The 19648-nt window shown below is 56.2% G+C and overlaps 1 protein-coding gene across 1 annotated transcript in view; it reads left to right on the top strand.

Moving 5' to 3' along the window:
• Window positions 1-19648, top strand: part of KCNH2 (potassium voltage-gated channel subfamily H member 2) — a 78869-nt gene that overhangs the window by 54116 nt on the left and 5105 nt on the right. The window contains exons 6-12 of the mRNA XM_081931522.1: window positions 6696-7121; window positions 10871-11258; window positions 12147-12346; window positions 13447-13699; window positions 18060-18253; window positions 18383-18482; window positions 18799-19077. Coding sequence (XP_081787648.1) covers window positions 6696-7121; window positions 10871-11258; window positions 12147-12346; window positions 13447-13699; window positions 18060-18253; window positions 18383-18482; window positions 18799-19077 — 1840 coding nt within the window. The remainder of the gene's footprint in view (window positions 1-6695; window positions 7122-10870; window positions 11259-12146; window positions 12347-13446; window positions 13700-18059; window positions 18254-18382; window positions 18483-18798; window positions 19078-19648) is intronic.

Genomic DNA, 19648 nt, shown 5'->3' with positions numbered 1-19648 from the left:
ATTAAGAACATCGGGAAGAAGCTTCAGGCCGCAAGAGCTGTTCCGGTGCAGGATGGACGGGGTGGACGCTCCTTCCTTGCGGTTTTTGAGCAGAGGCTGGATGGCCATCGGCCCTGGATGCCTTGCAGGGGGTGGTCTGGATGACCCCTGGGGTCCCTTCCAGCTCTATGATCCTGTGAGAGTCTGTTGCGTTGAGCCAAGGGCCCAGCTGTGCGCCTGAGCCAGCAGGGCTCTCCTTAGTCTTATCTGCCCTCTCAGTGGCTCTCAGCCAGCCGCTTGGAGGGCCGGGATGAGGGGAGGGTGGCTCTGGGAGTCAGATCCTGGGTTTCTTCGTAATGGGCCAGCCCAGATGAGAAGAGGAGGCAGGACCAGATGGGCCATTTTCACCATTTCTCCGCCGGCCGTTCCTCGCACACTCAGGAACACTTATTTATTCATGGGAGGCTTTCGAAAGTGCCCTCTTGGAAAAGTATCATGTCCGCATCAGACAATTTGAATGCCATCCCATTGGATTTGGAGTATAAGCCGTGGGTTTTCAAAAGTTCAGATAATAAAAGCATATGTGCTGTAAGGCAGCTCATAAAAAGAAGTTTAAAATAAACCTCAGGAAAGGAGGTCTGGGAAGTCAGGAAGAAGGGAAATTGTACACGACAATGTTTTGGAATATTTTTGGAGATTTGATAAAAGTGATAGGTCTAGAAAGCAACCCACGGGGTCCGCAGCATGGCAGGGGGGGCTGAGACCCACAGGACCTCCCTCGGCCGAGCCCACAAGCCAGTCTCCCCCGACCAGGCACTGCCAGGGGGGCCTAATGGTTAGAGCACTGGGCTGGGACCTGGGAGAGGAGGGTTCGAATCCCCAGGGGGTGGCCTTGGAGTCAGTCGCCATCTCTTAGGGTTGTTGTGAGGGCGGAATGGGGGGGAGGGGATCCATGCCCCCCCGGAGATCCTTTGAAGATAAAGGTGGTATATAAAGATAAATAATAATAATAACATCAACAAGGTACCCTTCCACATCCTCCTCCTCCTTGGCTCCTCCTGCCCCTCCTGCCTCAGTTTCCCTGCTGCTGAAAGCAGACCTGAGCATGTGGAAGCAGGAACCACGATGTTCCACCCATCCGTTCCTCTACTGTATTTGTTCTTTGCTTATTAAAACCGTTTAGGGGTCACTTTCTGTCCAAGGATTCCAAAGTGTTTTGTAGAGTAAAGTAACAACACTGAACTGTTAACTACCTATAAACTCAAGTGTTAAAATATCAGAGGCAGATGGGAAGGGAGCCCATCTCAGTCAGAGAAGGAAAACTCTGATCCTGAATCTCCACTGTCCTGCGGGGAGAAGAGACGGCTCACGAGTAAACCCTACAGAAATCCAGAGTCCCACAGCTGGCTGGGCTTTCCTTTGGGCCACATCGGTGAGGCTGAGAAAGGGGGTCTTGTCGTCTGGGCAGCGCAGGACCCCCAGGCACACGGAGGTCACTCTTGGCTGCTCACACAGCGGTTTGGCTTCACCCCCGGAAGCACACTCCATTGTCTCTGGAGGCAGATGGATCATAGAATGGTAGAGTTGGATGGGACCCCTGGTGGCCATCCAGTCCAACCCTCTCAGTGCAGGAATCTCATCGAAAGCCTCCATGACAGGCTGCCATCCAACCTCCAACCTTCCATCCCACCGTTGGGCAGCTCTTCCTGCCAGCAAGTCCTTCCTGAGGTTGAGTCAGAATGCCAACAACAACAATGATGTTATTAAAATATACAGTGGTACCTCGGGTTAAGTACTTAATTCATTCCGGAGGTCCGTTCTTAACCTGAAACTGTTCTTAACCTGAAGCACCACTTTAGCTAATGGGGCCTCCTGCTGCTGCCGCGCAATTTCTGTTCTCATCCTGAAGCAAAGTTGTTAATCCGAGGTACTATTTCTGGGTTAGCAGAAACAAAAAAAATTCCTTCCAGTAGCACCTTAAAGACCAACTAAGTTAGTTCTTGGTATGAGCTTTCGTGTGCATGCATCGTATCTGAAGAAGTGTGCATGCACACGAAAGCTCATACCAAGAACTAACTTAGTTGGTCTTTAAGGTGCTACTGGAAGGAATTTTTTTTGTTTTGACTATGGCAGACCAACACGGCTACCTATCTGTAACTGGGTTAGCAGAGTCTGTAACCTGAAGCATCTGTAACCCGAGGTACCACTGCGCATGAAAGCTAAAGAAGCAGCAACAAGCATGCTCAGAGCACTTTTGATGTGCAAAGTGCCTTTGGGGTGGAGAGGTTCCTTTGTACAGGCCAGCTGCAGACCCTGTTTCTGATGGGAAGAGCAGTTTGACTCCCTTGGGAAGGGGGAGATTGTGTGAGTGTGTGTCTGATTCTTTAGCTGCAGTTCCTGCAATGGGGGGGGGGGGGACACGACTAGATGGCCCTTGGGGGAACCTTCCCAGTCAACAGTTATATCATTTGATCAGTCTCTCACTTCAGAAGGCGGTGGAGTCTCCTTCATTAGGGCAGTTGGGGTTCTTCGGCTGCGATTCCTGCCCTTCAGGGGGTTGGGCAGATGACCCCCAGGTCCCCTTCCCACAACTCTTATGGTTCTATAGTTAGGAGGGACTTTCCCCCCAGGAGGTGGGGAGGCAAATTTCTTCCCCTACAGGATATACCTTGACTCGCTTGCTTGAGCGATCAAACAGCATCACATTTCTGCAGGGGAGGGGGGCCTCTTTGTGGCCTGCTCAGCTCCTGAAAGCCCTGCTGAAAAATCTTTTTTGTGTGTCCCCCCCCCCCTTAGCATTAGAACTCTTTCACACACACGCCAGCCTGTCTGGTACCAAAATAACTGTGCTCAAACACACGCAAGGTGGGTGGGGAGCGAGGCTTGGCATGTCTTGCCTGGCGGGGAGGGCTTTCTCCTGCCCCGCCAAGGGGGCCTGTTTTGGGGAATGGAGAGAGGATGCCCACGCAGCTGCCAGGGCTACCACCCTCTTCCTCTCCCCCTGGGGCCAGGCTTCTCCGCTCCCTCCAAGGTGCCTTGGCAGTGCCAGGGGGGCATCTACCAACCCGTCCGCCCCGGCGAAGGGTTAACGGCTGGGGAGGCTGACCAGCCTGGCTCCTTCTGGCGCTGGGAGACAGAGAGCAGGGCAGGCTGGGTAAAATTTCCGCCCCAATAATTTTCCAGCCTGCCTGCTTCTCTCTCTCTCTCGCTGCCGCCTTGCCCGCCTCCCCAACATCCGAGCCTGGCAGCCGCTCTGGGTGGCTGCTCTGCCCGCTCCCTGCACCCCCTGCGCCCCCTCTGCAAGGGGTTCTCCCTCTGCCTCAGGCCAGCAGCATGCCCAGCACCCCAGCCACCAGAGGGTCGCCCGCGCCCTGCCCTCTGGGTGCCCCCCACCGGGCACGCAGCTGGGGCTGAGCACCATGCGGGCGGCAACGCCTTCGCGAGAGGATGCTGGCTTCCCTCCTGCAGCTGCTCCAGGATTTCTCGGGCCCCCCTGCCACTGCCGCCGCTGCCCCCCAGCCCGGAGCGCCCCCCATGCCTGGGGCTTCCCTGTGTGGCACCTGCCTGTGCCTGGACAGCGGCAGCGGCGCCAGAGCCAGGCCCCAGGATGGCGAGCAGGGAGACAAGGTAGGCGCTTTCCCCGGGGGGGGGGAAGGGAGGGGAGGGACTCCATTTGTCCTCCGTGGGGCAGAAGCGGGAGGGTGGGGTCCCCTCTCTGGTTTATTTATGGAAGGAATAGGTGCTGGGGGGCTGAGTTATCACTAAACTGAGATGAATGGGGCAGGACTTCTTCAGGCAGCGAATAGTTAAACGACGGAACTCCCTCCCACCAGAGGGGTGGGTGGCTTTGGAGCCGTAGAGTTGGAAGGGACCCCTGAGGGTCCTCTAGTCCACCCCCTGCAAGGCAGGAGTCTCAAGTAAAGCATCCCTGACAGATTAGAGGGTTGGACGGATCCAGCCAGGATGGCGTCTGCATCCCAGCTGCCGGAAGGAGAGAGGGCTCTGGGTTGGATCCTGCTTGCTGTTTCCCATTGGGGCACCTGGTGGGCCCCTGGGAGGGCAGGAGGCTGGGCTGAATGGTCCCCCGCTGGCCTGATCCAGCAGGCTCATAGCTGTCATCTTTTCCCTTTTCCTGCGAGGAATCCTATTTGGAATAAGGGAATTTCCCTTTGAAATAGGGAAACGTTGACAGCTATGAGCAGGCTCTTTTGTAGTTCTTACGGCTGCATAGAGGGATGCTCAGTCTTTATATGCTCAGAGGCACTCTTGGCTGCTGTGTGGACTCAGCTTTGGGGCTGAGCTGGGGGAGAGTGAGGTGGCCAGACCCCAAGGGATCCGAGTCTGAAAGCCGCTTGGAGCTGCTGTTCAGGAAGGTGGGTTTGCGAGGGTCCCCCAGCACCCCACTGTGCTTTGCTGGGGAGAGGGGCTTGGGTGTGGGGCTGAGGATGAAAGGGAGCGGAGTGACCCCCCCATCCGCCTCCAGCCCTTCCTCGTTCCTGGTGGGGGGGCGAAGGGGGCGGGGGGGCACCCGCTCTGGCGCTTCGTGGAGCAGAGGGTCAGGTGGGGCAAAGCTGTTTGGTTTCACATCCTTCCTTGGGGAGCTTTGAGCTTACGTAAGTCTTCCAAGGTTGCACCGTCACGTGGGAAAGGAGCTCTGTGTGTGCTCAGAGGCACTTGCTTGATGTTTTTTGTCATTTTTAAAACTTCGCTGCGGTTTAGGACTCTGCTGTGGCCCTGAGGACATCTCTGGGCTGGGATCCCATTCCGATGGGGGTGCAGGTGTTGCCTTGTGGGTGGGGAGGGGGCTTCAGGTGGGGGGGGTCAATGGAGAACAGACCAGCACCCAGCTGCACGGAGGTCCCCAGCTGATGGGCTGGAGAGACACCTGGGGTCTTAGCAGAGAGGTTAGGGGGCTTCTGGGCTGCTTTGACGTCTCCCTGAACACGGGCTTCTCCCTGCTCCTAGCAGAGTGGGGGGCGCTGTTGTGTGTGGTGGGTTGCACTGCAGAGGGAGGAAGACACTCTGCCTGTGCTCAGAGGCACTCTTGCTGTGTCCCGTGTTCCAGCTCTGACTGGGAGTGTTGCAAGGAGGGTGTCTTCGGAGTGTCTTGGGCTCACCTGAAGTGACAGAGCAGCCCAGGGAAAGGGTCTCCCCAGAGCAGAAATTGTGGAGGGGCTCCTTGCCGGCAAGAACCCAGCCAGTCTCCACATGCCAGTGGCCCAGTTTGAAATGGGTGGCCGGGGGTTTGCCCATTTCGTGAGCCAAAGCCTGGCCAGGGAGTGGGGGGTGCAGCGGCGGCACCCATTTTTAAATATTGGGCTGCACAAGAACAACCCCAAAGGCTCCTGCTCATGATTTCCAGTGGGTCTACTCTGAGTAAGACAACCACCCATGTCAAGGCAGCCATACTGAATTTGTAGGTTCCCCTGAGGATGTGCAGAGTGCTTCATTGTCACCATGTCGTGACCAGAGCCAAATTCAACCTTGCCCCCCCCCCCAATATCACAAGGGTGGTGCTCAGCACCCTTTAGCTAAACAGCATGGTCTGGAGCCTTTGGGGGGGAGTCTGCCAGGGTCAGGAGAGGTACCCCTGGGGGGGTGGCAGCATGTGGGGTGGGGGCAAGAGGCCCGTTTTCAGGACGCTCCATTCCTGGGACTTTTGGCAGAGGGGCCAGAGGTGGCTGTGCAGCTGCTGCCCCCCTCCAGCTGCTGACCCCCCCCCCCGCCTTCAGAGCCAGGAGGAATTAGCTGTCCTGCCCGTCTGGAGGGCACCCTGGCATGGGATGGCCAGGAAGGTTATAAATAGAAGGTGCTCCTGGGGCAGTCGGCTGGGGAATCGGAGGCAGCAGCAGCAGCAGGGAAGGGGGCGCAGCAAAGCATGCTGGGAACAAATAGCTCAGGGTCTCCCTGGGTGGGGGGGCAAGCAGCTGGCTTTCTCCCCTCCCCCGCCCCATTTGTGGTGTGTGTCTCCCCACCTTAGCCTGAGACAGCTGGCAGGAGGAGGAGGAGGAAAGAGGCGCTGAATCTGCCAGCAATGCTTCAGCTCCCGGGTTGGACTAGATGGCCCTTAGGGGTCCCTTGCAAAGCCTGCAGGTCCTTGAAGGGGGATTGAGGCCCACGGCTGCATTGCCTACGGAGACTGGGCGTGGGGACCCCTCTCCTTTTTCCACAGAGGCCATCCTGGGGTGAGGAGAAGGAGGCAGAAGGGATGGGAGAATTGCAGAGCTTTGAGGGAACCCCAGGGGCCATCTAGCCCATCCCCCGGGCAGAGCAGGAATCTCAGCTCAAGGATCCCTGGCATGAGGCTGCCCAGCCGGCCAAGTCATGGTCTCTTTCCTGAGCTGGTGTCTTTGCTCCTTCAGCTTCTCAGTCTGTGTGGCAGGGGGGTGCTGTTCCGGCCTCCCGGGGCCTGGATCCATCACTACTGCGGTCCCTCCCTGCAGCCAGGCCACGGCCTCTGTCGCATCTTATCGGGAGAGCAGGGCCTGGTGGGAGAGGCCTCGCTGAATCACAGAACTGTAGGGTTGGAAGGGTCCCCCAAAGGTCATCCAGTCCAACCCCCTGCGGCTCATGAATCGCAACCAAAGTGTTCCTGACAGATGGGCATGGAAGCTGACTCTGTTGGGGTCACTGGGTGGCACCTTTCCCGGGGGGGGGGGGGGCGTGATTCTGCTTCTCTCTCTGATGGCCCCCGTGTCCCTTCCTTCCCTCCCCAGGTCCTGTCTCTGGGCGCTGACGTCCTCCCGGAGTACAAGCTGCAGGCGCCGCGCATCCACAAGTGGACCATCCTGCACTACAGCCCCTTCAAGGCGGTCTGGGATTGGCTGATCCTGCTGCTGGTCATCTACACGGCCATCTTCACGCCCTACTCGGCCGCCTTCCTGCTGCACGACCGGGAGGAGCAGGCGCGCCGCTTCTGTGGCTACTCCTGCAGCCCGCTCAACGTGGTCGACCTCATCGTGGACATCATGTTCATCATCGACATCCTCATCAACTTCCGCACCACCTACGTCAACTGCAACGAGGAGGTGGTCAGCCACCCGGCCAAGATCGCCATCCACTACTTCAAGGGCTGGTTCCTCATCGACATGGTGGCCGCCATCCCCTTCGACCTGCTCATCTTCGGCTCCGGCTCCGAGGAGGTAGAGTCCCAAAAAGCCCGGCGTTTCGGCGCCGCTCCTCTTTGCAAGGGCCCTTTGAGCTGCCGCCAGGTCACGGCATGTCCCCAAACACTCTTCCTGCTCCGGGGGAAGGCGAGGGCAATAGAAAGCGGAGGGTTTAGTTTCTGTGAAAAGGATGGGCAGTGCCTTCGGTGGCTGCAGGACAGGCAGGAATTCAACAGGTGTAGAGTTTCCCTATTGTGTAGACATCCTAGGAGAAAGAAGTGTCCAGCTGTCAGATCTCTGTCATGGAAAGGTCCTGAACTCTTGTCTTCATATAAAGTTTGGAAGTGAGGGCTGCAGAGGGTGGGGGGCAGATGGCAGGTAGCCCCTCCAGGTAGCTGAGGATGGAGAAGGAGAGAAGGACAAGTCCCTGGCTCAGTCCCCAATGGCATCAGGATTCATGGCAGATGAAAGAAAGTCCCTCATGCACTGTAAACTATGGAACTCTCTGCCACTGGAGACAGGGGTGGCCACCAATGTGGATGGCTTTAAAAAAGGATTGGACAAATTCATGGAGGAGGAGAGGGCCATGAAGGGCTACCAGCCATCTTGGCTGGAGGCCCCAATGCTTCTGAATCTGAGTTGCTGGAAACCCCCGGTGGGAAGAGAGCTCTGGGGCTCAGATCCTGCTTGTGGGTTTCTGGCTGGTCACTGTGAGAACAGGGTGCTGGACCTGATGGGCAGTTGGCCGGATCCAGCAGGCTCTTCTCAGGTTCTTATTATCTCCGTCCAGGGCTCGGGGGGGTCTCCCCTGCCTAAACCCTGGAGAGGCATTGCTGGCAGTCAGTGCAGGCGACCCTGAGCGGCCGGATGGGCTGTGTGGTCGGATGCAGTTTTGAGACACGTCCTTCTGGCCTGCTGTTCCACGTTTGAAACTGAATGGGCGCCATTTTGCAACAGGGAACCGGCCTTTTGCGAGAGATGTCTGGCCACCGGGTTTGGCGACTAACATCTCCACCTGGCCGGCTGGTGCTGCTGCTGTGCCAGTCAGCTGACTTGTGGGCTCTCAGGGCACCAAACGCCTCTTTTGCTGCTGCGCTGCCCCACAATCAGCTAATTCAGTTGTGGCGAACAAAAAGGGTCATGGTGCCGTTTGGCCATTGGGTTTCCTATCTCAGCCTCAAAGTGGGAGACCCAGGAGGCCAGGATGTGGCCGCTACAGGAGCTTAAGGAGGGGGGCTGGAGGGGGGTCTGTCCTTTTCACCCCCTGCCCTCTCAGCTCAACCCGTCTCCCCCATCCCCGTCTGTGTGGGGAGTTCATGGCCTCCATCGGCCAGGACCGGGAGGGATTTTGCTTCGGATGCGAGGCTGCAATCTTGGCACCCCAAAGAACGTCTCTCGCCCCCTCCCCACGGTTCCTGCACATGCTCACAGGGCAGCTGGAGAGGCAGGAGCCGGCGAGGAAACTGGGTCTGGCCCCCAGGGAGGCCCCCCATCCTGTGCTCCAGGTGCATGGGGGGGAGGTGGAGGAGAATTTGTGAGGCTCAGGTGCGCCAGCCGAGATGGCGGCTGCCTCAGAGGAGCAGCTGGGGGGGGGCACCCGTCTGCTCCTGGCTGCAGAGAGCAGGCTGGGAGATGGGGGGGGGGTCCTCTGGACCCAGCCAGAAGCGCACCTGAGGGGGTCTGCTCTTTCTGCTCCTGGGGGTGGGAAGACTCAGGGCTGGATCACATTTGGACCCAGGGTGAGTCACCATGCAGGATTCCCTGCAGAGCATCTTGTTGACCATGGAGAGAACAGGGCGCTGGACTAGGTGGGCCATTAAAGGATAAAGGTCAAGGGACCCCTGACCATTAGGTCCAGTCACGGACGACTCTGGGGTTGCGGCGCTCATCTTGCTTTACGGGCTGAGGAAGCCGGCGTACAGCTTCCGGGTCATGTGGCCAGCATAATAATAATAATAATTTATTATTTATACCCCGCCCATCTGGCTGAGTTTCCCCAGCCACTCTGGGTGGCTCCCAATCAAGTGTTAAAAAGCAGTAAAGCATTAAATATTAAAAGCTTCCCCAAACAGGCCTGCCTTCAAATGTCTTTTAAAGATAAGATAGCTGCTTATTTCCTTCACATTTGGTGGGAGGGCGTTCCACAGGGCAGGGGCCACCACCGAGAAGGCCCTCTGCCTGGTTCCCTGTAACCTCACTTCTCGCAATGAGGGAACCGCCAGAAGGCCCTCGGAGATGGACCTCAGTGTCAGGGTAGAACGATGGGAGTGGAGACGCTCTTTCAGGTATACAGGATAACTAAGCATGACTAAGCCGCTTCTGGCGAACCAGAGCAGCGCACGGAAATGCCATTTACCTTCACGCTAAACCGGTACCTATTTATCTATTTGCACTTTGATGTGCTTTCGAACTGCTAGGTTGGCAGGAGCAGGGACCGAGCAACGGGAGCTCACCCCGTCACGGGGATTCGAACCGCCGACCTTCTGATCGGCAAGCCCTGGGCTCTGTGGTTTAACCCACAGCGCCACCCGCGTCCCTAGGTGGGCCATTGGAGTGGGCTATATGGAGCCTCCATGGACAGAGTCAGTCTACCTGAGGATAGTCGCCACCAAGAGTGGGAGACGGCTGTTGCTCTGCCATCCCGCTTGGGCTTCCCCTTGGCTGGCCACTGTGGGGGGCAGGAGGCTGGACCGGGCGGGCCTCCTTGGGCCTGATCCTGCTGCTGTTCTTCTGAGGTTCTTATGGGAGCTCCTGACTCTGAAGGAGCAAGTGAAGAGGAAGAAATGGACGGGTGGGAGATGGGGAGCCCCTTTTGCCCCGAAGTCTCCTAAGGGAAGTTTGCAATCCACTTTGCAAGATCCCTTGGGCATCTTGGAATAACAAGAGCGATGGGGGTGGCAGTTATTTATACAGTCAAACCTCGGTTTTCACACATCTCAGCTGCCGAACGTTTGGGAAGCCGAATGCTGAAAAACCAGAAGTGAATGCTTCTGTTTTCGAACGTGCCTCAGAAGTCGAACGGCTGCCTAGGCGTGTTTCTAATTTTTCCCCATTGAATTTGCTGACAGCCCTTTGAACCCTGGTTTTTGAACGTTTCGTAAGTCAAACAGACTTCCGGAACAGATTATGTTTGAAAACTGAGGTTCCGCTGTATGTTGCTTTCTGGACCCCCAAGAAACCAGCATATGAAAGCAACCCAATTTGCAACAGAGTACAGTGCAGTGGTACCTCGGGTTAAGTACTTAATTCGTTCCGGAGGTCCGTTCTTAACCTGAAACTGTTCTTAACCTGAGGTACCACTTTAGCTAATGGGGCCTCCTGCTGCTGCTGCTGCATGATTTCTGTTCTCATCCTGAAGCAAAGTTCTTAATCTGAAGCACTATTTCTGGGTTAGCAGAGTCTGTAACCTGAAGTGTCTGTAACCCGAGGTACCACTGTATTAAGGAATCAGCCAACCAAAATTTCTAAGGCAGTGGAATCAAAGCCCATGTGTGGGTTTTTTTGCAGGGGGGGGGGGTCCAAAGGGGCATTTTGCCCCACAGGATCTGAATCCTGCATTTGGTCAGGCAGAGAGCTTGATGCAGATCGTCCCCCTTGTGTCTCTTCTCACCCCCATAACTGTCGGGTTGGAAGGGGCCCCCAAAGGCCATCTATTCCAACCCCCTGCAACGCAGGGATCGCAGTGACACCGTTTGATGGTTCTGTGACACGTAACCCAATTTGGAGTGGCAGCGGGGGGGGTTGTTGCTTCTGCCCTCACAGCCCCTCTCCTCCCCCCCCTGCAGACCACCACCCTGATTGGGCTGCTGAAGACGGCGCGGCTGCTGCGCCTGGTGCGAGTGGCGCGCAAGCTGGACCGCTACTCGGAGTACGGGGCGGCCGTCCTCTTCCTGCTGATGTGCACCTTTGCCCTGATTGCGCACTGGCTGGCCTGCATCTGGTACGCCATCGGCAACATGGAGGACAAGACCATCGGCTGGCTGCACTCGCTGGGCAGCCAGATCGGCAAGCCCTACAACGAGAGCACCCCCCACATGGGGCCCACCATCAAAGACAAGTACATCACCGCCCTCTACTTCACCTTCAGCAGCCTCACCAGCGTGGGCTTCGGGAACGTCTCCCCCAACACCAACCCCGAGAAGATCTTCTCCATCTGCGTCATGCTCATCGGATGTGAGTGTGGGGCGCGAGGGCCGTGGGGCAGGGCGGGCAGGGGCAGGCCGTTCTCCACCCCCCAAACACACTCAGGGCGTCCCGTCCCCCCACTCTGCCGCTAGATGGGTTCCCCGGCAGAGATCAGCCTCTCCCAACCGGGAGCCCTTCCAGATCACGGAATCACGGAATCTCAACTCAAGCATCCATCCCCTTCGGAGGGATCCTGTTCCACCATCAAATGGCTCTTCCCAATGGACCCCTGCGGCACACGCACCAAAAGACGCCCAGTCATTGGGATTGTCAAGCGGCAGAGAGTTCCAGAGGTTCCCTGCCATTCTGGGCCAGAAAGCACCTCTGCAAGCAGCCTCTGCTCAGATGCACAAGGCTGGTGGACTGAGAGAAGCTCTTTGAGGGAGGAGATTGAAATTATTATTATTATTATTATTATTATTATTATTATTATTATTATTAATTTGATTTCTACACCACCCTATACCTGGAGGTCTCAGGGCGGGTCACAACAAGACCACAACATATAAAATCAACTCAAGAGCAAAAACACCCCCCCCCAAAAAAAAGCCACATTTTAAAAGGGTATGGGATGTCAATAAGATCAACCAAAGGCCTGGTTAAAAAGGACGGCTTTTGCCTGGCGCCTAAAGGTGTGTAATGAAGGCGCCAGGCAAACCTCCCTGGGGATAGCATTCCACAGACAGGGAGCCACTGCAGAGAAGGCCCCGTTCTTGTGTTGCCACCCTCCTGACCTGGTCCTTGAGGTATTGAGGGAGGGGCAGATGATGTTTTGGGAGAGGCTGAAGGCCTGGCTGGGCAGGTATTTCCACCTTGCATGTGGGAAGAGTTGGGGTGGAGACAGACCCTCACACAGCGCCCCCTCCCTCTCCACAGCCCTGATGTACGCCAGCATCTTTGGGAACGTGTCGGCCATCATCCAGCGCCTCTACTCTGGAACGGCCCGCTACCACACCCAGATGCTCCGGGTGCGAGAGTTCATCCGCTTCCACCAGATCCCCAACCCGCTTCGCCAGCGCCTGGAGGAGTACTTCCAGCACGCCTGGTCCTACACCAACGGCATCGACATGAACGCGGTGAGTGGGCCGGGCCTCTCCATGCACAGCGCCAGCTGGGGGGTGGAGAGAGGATTGGGATCACGAGAGCAGCCAAGTTTCCTTGCTCCCTACGACATGCAAGATCACCTTGCCCCACATGTGGCCCCTTGAACGCTTCGGTCAGTGGAGTGGGCACACTGTGAGTGTCACAAAACACCGGTTTTCCGCATTTGTAAGCTTTCAGTCGTTTAGTGTGGCAGCACCTGTCCTTGGGAACTCCCTGCCTCTTGACCGCAAGCAGGCGCCTTCCCTGTGTTCTTTTTGGCACTTGCTAAAAACATTCTTGCTTCAACAAACCTGTAGGGATGCTTAGAAAGGTGGTGAGAGTTTTAACCTGTCTTAGTATTTTAACTTTTTGTATGTTTTAAACTATGGCTGTCCGCTTTCTTGATTTTATTATCTTTTTTTTTTTTTTGCAAGCCACCTTGTGGGGTTTTTTATTTTATTTTTACAATCAAGAGGTGTATTTACTAAACAAGTAAAACAATAAATATTTGGGGCCAGCACTTATTTATTTCTAAAAATGTTTGTACACCTCTGTAAACCATACAATAAAAAGTTATAAAGAGGCACTGGTCAGCTGTTGTGGAAGAATGCCTGCATAGGTCTGGCAGAATAGAAAAGTTTCAGCAGGAGTTTATAAATTGGCACAGAAGGCGCCTGCTGGATCTCCAGTGGCAGGGAGTTCCGCAGGACTGAAGGCTCCATTTCAAATGAGCCGCACCGACTTGGGGAATGCCCAGCAATGCTCCTGTGGATGATCTCAGTGATATTAGAAGGGTCCAGGCAGTTCTTGAGGTTCCCTGGACCCAGGATGGAACAGAACAGTGGATGTTTGGCCTGGCTGGGCCGGGCCTGGACATATGTGTGTTTGTCTTTTGCCTGGTACAGAGGTCCAATAGGCCTCCCTTTTTTTGCCTCTAGCCCCACCCACTACAGTCACACAGCTCCACGAGCAAATGCGGACCTCAGCTGGCAAAGGTCCCTCCCTCTCCACCACCGTCCTGGAGCACAGGGCTGTTTTTGCGGAGAGGCTCCTTCCTCTGCTGATTCGAACCCGCCTCTCTCTCCCCCCGCAGGTGCTGAAAGGATTCCCCGAGTGCCTGCAGGCGGACATCTGCCTGCACCTGAACCGCAGCCTCCTGCAGAACTGCCGCCCCTTCAAGGGAGCCACCAAGGGGTGCTTGCGGGCGCTGGCCATGAAGTTCAAGACCACCCACGCCCCCCCGGGAGACACGCTGGTCCACGCCGGAGACGTCCTCACCGCCCTCTACTTCATCTCCCGAGGCTCCATTGAGATCCTGCGGGGAGACGTGGTTGTGGCCATCCTAGGTGAGGAGGCGCAGAGGGGGGTCCGAGGGCAGATATGAATATCGCGCAGCAATCGGATGAAGGGAAACTGACTCCACTTGGAATAAAAATTGTCCAGGCCAAAATATGGTCCCAAAGCTTTGCTTACGGAACTTTCTTCAAACAGACACAGAAACAAAGGATGCTACAAGCAAATAGTTGCATAAAAGCACGTGCTTCTCCAGGCATAGGCTCAACTTGCAAATATAAAACTACTTCAAACACACCAGGAATCGCAGGTCTGTCTCACCCCTGGAGCTGCTTTCTCTTCAGGCGGGGAGGGGGTGGGGGGTTTGGACTAGATGACCCTTGGGGTCCCTTCCAACTCTACAATTCTATGACTCTATGCAAGACTCATTTGCTTGCCTTTTTTCTATGGTGGCTTGAGAACTAAGACAACTCCCTCAAAATGGAGATTTGTAACTGAATAGCCCTCCCAGGTGATCTGAGGTTAAACACCTGCAAGGGCTAGCAGAGATACATCAACAATTGATTATCAACTTGTTAGGCACCATGCAAGCTCCAATGGAAATTTCCATGTTCCCTTCAGCAATACACATACAGAGCTATTTTCCATTTCAGTGTTCAATTAAACAGTTATACTTAACATGACAGGAGAGATTGGAAGGCTCTAGGAGCAGAAGACCCATTGAATTTTGCTGTGTTTTGTTTGGCTTTAGTCAGAATGCCCCCACCTCATGTTTCCAGCATGATTTTTCAGGCCCTCATTGAGTCAGAACGTGAGGGGCTCATAGAATCAGAGGGGAGGAAGGGACCCCCAAAGGTCATCTGGTCCACCCCCTGCAATGCAGGAATGAGAGCTAAGGAACCCCAGGACCCCAGCTTGAAACCTCCAAGGAAGGAGAGTCTTCTGAGGTCGCCTGTTCCACTGTCAAACGACTCTCCCCATGCGAAAGATCTTTCCAATGAAGAATTCTTTACAATTCTGTGATTTGGCAAATCTTTGGATCTCCAGGCAGGGCTGAGAGAGACGGCCGTCTCTGAATCCCTGGAGAGCCATGGCTGCCGGTCAGTGCAGACCGCACTGAGTGAAACAGACCAGCAGCTTCTGACTCCCCGGTGATGATGATGGTGGTGGTGGTGATGATAAGGATGATTTTATTATTTTATTTTTATTATTTATACCCCTCCCATCTGGCTGGGTTTCCCCAGCTCCTCCGGGCAGCTCCCAACAGAATTAATGATGATGATAATAATAATAATAATAATAATAATAATAATAATAATAATAATAAGCGAGAAAACATTGGACATTAAAAACTTCCCTAAATAGGGTTGCCTTCAGATGTCTTCTAAAAGTCAGATACAGTGGACGCTCGGGTCGCGATCCAGCACTTCTGCGCATGCGCAACCGCCAAAACCCAGAAGTCACCCATTCTGGTACTTCTGGGTGCAGTGTGCTGCGCAACCTGAAGTCATGTAACCCAAAGCGTCTTTAACCTGAGGTATGACTGTAGTTGTTTCTTTCCTTGGCATCTGATGAGAGGGCGTGCACAGGGTGGGCGCCACCACTGAGAAGGCCCTCTGGCTGAAGAAAGGTTGCAATGATAGAAGTTTAAGGCAGGATGCCTGGCGTGGGGAAGGCGGACAGAGAGACTGTTTTCTCCCCCTCTTCAACTGTGGAACTCCCTCCCATAGGAGGCACAGGGAGGCCCACCCACTTGGATGGCTTCAAAAGGAGATAAGACAAATTCATGGAGGAGGAGAGGGCTCTCGGGGGCTGGGCTCTGGGCAGGTTGAGGACCAGGCCGTGTGTCTGGCGATCTCCACCAGGCAGCAGGGACCTCCCTCCTTGCCAGCCAAGTTATTCGTGGCAGCCTAGATGCTGAGGGCTCTGCCTGCAGTTGGAGGCACCAAATACTGGAAACGGCAGGAGGGGAGAGATCCTGCTTGCTGGTTTCCCACAGGCGTTTGGGTGGCTCCTGTGAGAACAGGATGCTGGACTCGATGGGACACTGGCCTGATCCAGCAGCCTCTTCTGATGCCCTGCTGCTGGAGGACGGGCACCTGAGCAGAGCTTGCTTCCGTGAGAAGCCCTGGCAGAAGACTCTCCTGGCGCCTCTCTCTGCCCGCTTTCCTCCAGGGGAAACCAGGCCTCCCGGCGACCTCTCCTTCCTCCGGCTCCATCTTCCAAGGGGGCCAGAGCCCAGGAGGAAGACACCGCCCTCAAATGAATCTGGGCCTCCTGTTTGCCCTGCAGAGACGAAATCCGCCTTAATGAGTCTCTGCTGTTCCTTCTGAGACGCAGCCGCCTCTCCTGGGACCGAAGCAGAGCATCCCAGGATATTTCTAGGCAGCTCTTCTCGGCTCCTTGCTCTCAGCTGCCCATTTCTCTCCACCTCGTTCCTGCCCCCTGCGACCTGCCTGAGACTCAGCACCACCCAGGACTGCCTGCCGCCCTCAGCATCTAGGCTGCCACGAACAGCTTTGCTGGCAAGGAGGGAGGTCCCTGCTGCCTGGTGGAGATCGCTAGACACTCGCCCCGGTCCTCAGTCTACTGTCACTTTGCAGAGGGTTGGACTGGATGACCCCTGGGGTCCCTTCCAACTGTACAGGCCTAGGATTTTGTGACTTGCTGGGCCAACTCCCCGACCCCAAACAGCTCCTTTCCTGCACTTGCCATGTGGTCGCCAGGGCACAGGAAGGCTGGGACTGTGGCCCCAGCCAGTGCCAGCAGCAAGAAAGCTTGCCAGGAGCAGTGATGGGCAGAGAAGAGGCCCAAACGCGGCTGCCCCAGCAGTGTAGAGTTGGCAGGGACCGCCAGGGGGTTCTCCAGACCAACTCCCTCCAATGCTCGGGGACCCTCAGAGTCCCTTCCAGCCCCACAAGAAGCCTCTGCAATGCTGGAATCACAAGCAAAGCTGCCACAACCAATGGCCATCCGACCTCTGCTTAAAAACCTCCAGTGGATCATATAATTATAGGAGGGGACCCTCAGGGGCCATCTAGCCCAACCCCCTGCAATGCAGGTATCTCATCTCAAGCACCCCTGGGAGAGGGACATCCCACCTCTGCTCCAAAGCCTCCAACTAAGGAGAGGAATGTTTTCGCCTGGAGCCTAAAGATTTATAATGAAGGCACTGGGCGAGCCTCCCTGGGGAGAGCATTCCACAAAGAGGGAGCCACTGCAGAGAAGGCCCTGTTCTTGTGTTGCCACCCTGCGGACTTCACAAGGAGGAGACACATGAAGAAGGGCCACAGAATGTGATCTCAGGGTCTGGGTAGGTTAATATGGGAAGAGGCGGTCCTTGAGGTATTGGGGTCCCAAGCCGTTTAAGGCTTTATACGGGGTGGTGAGCAAGGTACCGTATTTTTCGCCCCATAGGACGCACCAGCCCATAGGATGCACCTAGTTTTTTTGGGGGGGGAATTATTTTCCCCCCAGGTGCTCTGCGCTAATCCCGAAGCTTGGGGCGTGCGGAGCTCAGCGCGCCCCAAGCTTCTGGGTGCAGGCAAGGTCTCCGCTAGCCTTGAGAGAGCTGGGTCTCCCATGGCTAGCGGATAGCTTCCTGAAGCCTGCATTCGCCCCATAGGACGCACACACATTTCCCCTTCATTTTTGGAGGGGAAAAAGTGCGTCCTATAGGGCGAAAAATACGGTATATCTTGCCTGGGCCGGATCATTCCCACAGAGATCCCGAGGCACAATTTTTGGCGTCTGCGCAGACGCAATTGTCAGCGCCGCAGAAGCAAGTCGCCGCACTGCGCTGGTTTAGCGCAGCACACAAGTGGGCAGCTCAGTTTGGGGGCAGCTTGTGGGCCGGTCAAGCGACCTCTGTGGGCCGCTTCTGGCCCATGGGCCTTAGGTTGCTGACCCCTGGCTTTATAGGTCAAAACCAGAACTTTGAATTGGGCCCAGAAACTAATCAGTAGCCAGTGCAGTCGGACCAGGATTGGTGTAATATGCTCAAACCGTCTTGCTCTGCTGAGCAACCAGGCCGCTGAATTCTGCACCAGCTGAAGTTTCAAAATTGACTTCAGAGGCAGCCGTACGTAGAACACAATCTAACCTTGAGGATACCAGAGCATAGACAACAGTGGTTAGGCTCTCCCTGTCCAGATAGGGGCGTAGCTGGGCCACCAGCCGAAGCTGATGGAAGGCACTCTGGGCCACTGATGAGCCACTGAAGCTGAGCCTGGGATCGTGGCCACGGAGGGAGAAGCGGGTGGAGGAGGGGCAGAGGGGGTTTTCTGGAGGAACAGCAGAGCCAGCTCTGGGTGCGAGAGGATGACGAGGAGGGCAATCTCCTGTGTGGCCGTCTATGCGCCTCTCCCGGCTGCGCAAGGGCTCAGTTCCCCCCCTTCTCTCCCTCCCTCCCAGGGAAGAATGACATCTTTGGGGAGCCCCTCAACCTGTACGCCCGGCCCGGCAAGTCCAACGCAGACGTGCGCGCCCTGACCTACTGCGACCTGCACAAGATTCACCGCGAGGACCTCCTGGAGGTGCTGGACATGTACCCCGAGTTCTCTGACCACTTCTGGTCCAACCTGGAGATCACCTTCAACCTGCGCGACGTGAGTTGTCACCCTGGGAGACCCGAGGGGGGTGGGCTTCTGTGGCCGGCCAACTCAGGGCCAGAAAGGTGGGGGTCCTGGGAGACACCCCCCCCCGTACGCTTCTCACGGCCACCCCTTCTCTTCCAGACCAACATGATTCCGGGGTCGCCCAGCAGCGACGAGATGAACGGCGGCTTCAACCGCCTGCGACGCCGCAAGCTCTCCTTCCGCCGCCGCACCGAGAAAGGTGAGGAGGTGGGGGTTGGATTGGATGACCTCAAGGGGTCTCCCAACACCCGCTGTGCTCCCTTTCCCATGGGTGCTCCTGCAGCTGCTACTTCTGGGTCTCTCAGCTGGGAGGAGCTTTCTCCCCCTCCTCATTTAAACCCCACAACGGCCCTGCGGGGTAGGCAAGGCTGAGAGGAGGCTGTGACTGGCCCCCAGGTAGGTGGATCTGAACCCTGGCCTTCCCCAGGTCCTGGTGCCTAACACTCTAACCACTGCACTGCACTGCCACTCACTGGATCTGGTCGGCCAATAACCTTTTCTCCTTCTCCGCACAGATGAGGAGATTCCGGGGGAAGGCAAAGCCCAGCCCAAAGTGCTGCACGTCGGCCAGAACTGCCAAGCTCCGGGGGCTCCCCGCGGACCCCCCAAATGGGACCCCTGCCTCAGCAGCTCCGTGGCGTCCAGCCCGCCCTCCAGTGATGAGGAGGAGACCCCCGTCCCCGTCTCCAGCGCCCCAGAGCTGTCGCCTTTCCACCCCACGGACCCTGCCGGCCAGCCCCCCTCCCCTGCAGCCGCGGACCCCAAACGCAGCAACGTCTGCAACCCACTCTCAGGTAGGACAGGATCAGAGCCGTAGCCGCGTGATCTTGCGCCCCTGGCAGAACGGTCCAGACTGCGTCCCTTCCTCCACCCCCCCCATTCAATTCACCCTCTTTTAAAAACCTTTTCTTATGAGGCAATAATCAATATTTATATTTATGGACATATTTTAGCTGATTTTGCACACACACACCCCATCGCCTGCACCCCTGGCGGGGGCCCACCTCACCACCCCCATCTACAGCCCTGGACAGGATGAAGCCAGGGGGGCAGGGGAAGTCCTGTTGCCATAACCCCCAAATTAGCAGCCTAGAGGTTGTGATTCCCACCTGCCTTCTCCTCGTCTGAGATGATCAAAGCAGCTGGTTTGTTTCCCTGGCAGAGCCCCTCCCCCCCAACTTCCTAATCCCAGTACCAATGCAGCCCACATTTCCCAGGCAGTTTCCGTATGAGTTACTCTGAGTGTAAAGAGATGCTCCCTGAATCTCTCCCAGATCCCTGAGGAGGCTGCTGGTCTCTCACAGCTCTGTTCCTAAATTCCCAGTAGCATTGATACAGGCATCCTAAAACCCTGAGGCTGGCAAT

This window comes from Podarcis melisellensis, assembly GCF_964234715.1.
Source record: "Podarcis melisellensis genome assembly, chromosome: 12".
NCBI classification, from domain to species: domain Eukaryota; kingdom Metazoa; phylum Chordata; class Lepidosauria; order Squamata; family Lacertidae; genus Podarcis; species Podarcis melisellensis.
Note: the sequence above shows the minus strand (reverse complement) of the source record. Positions and strands in the feature narration are given on the sequence as shown.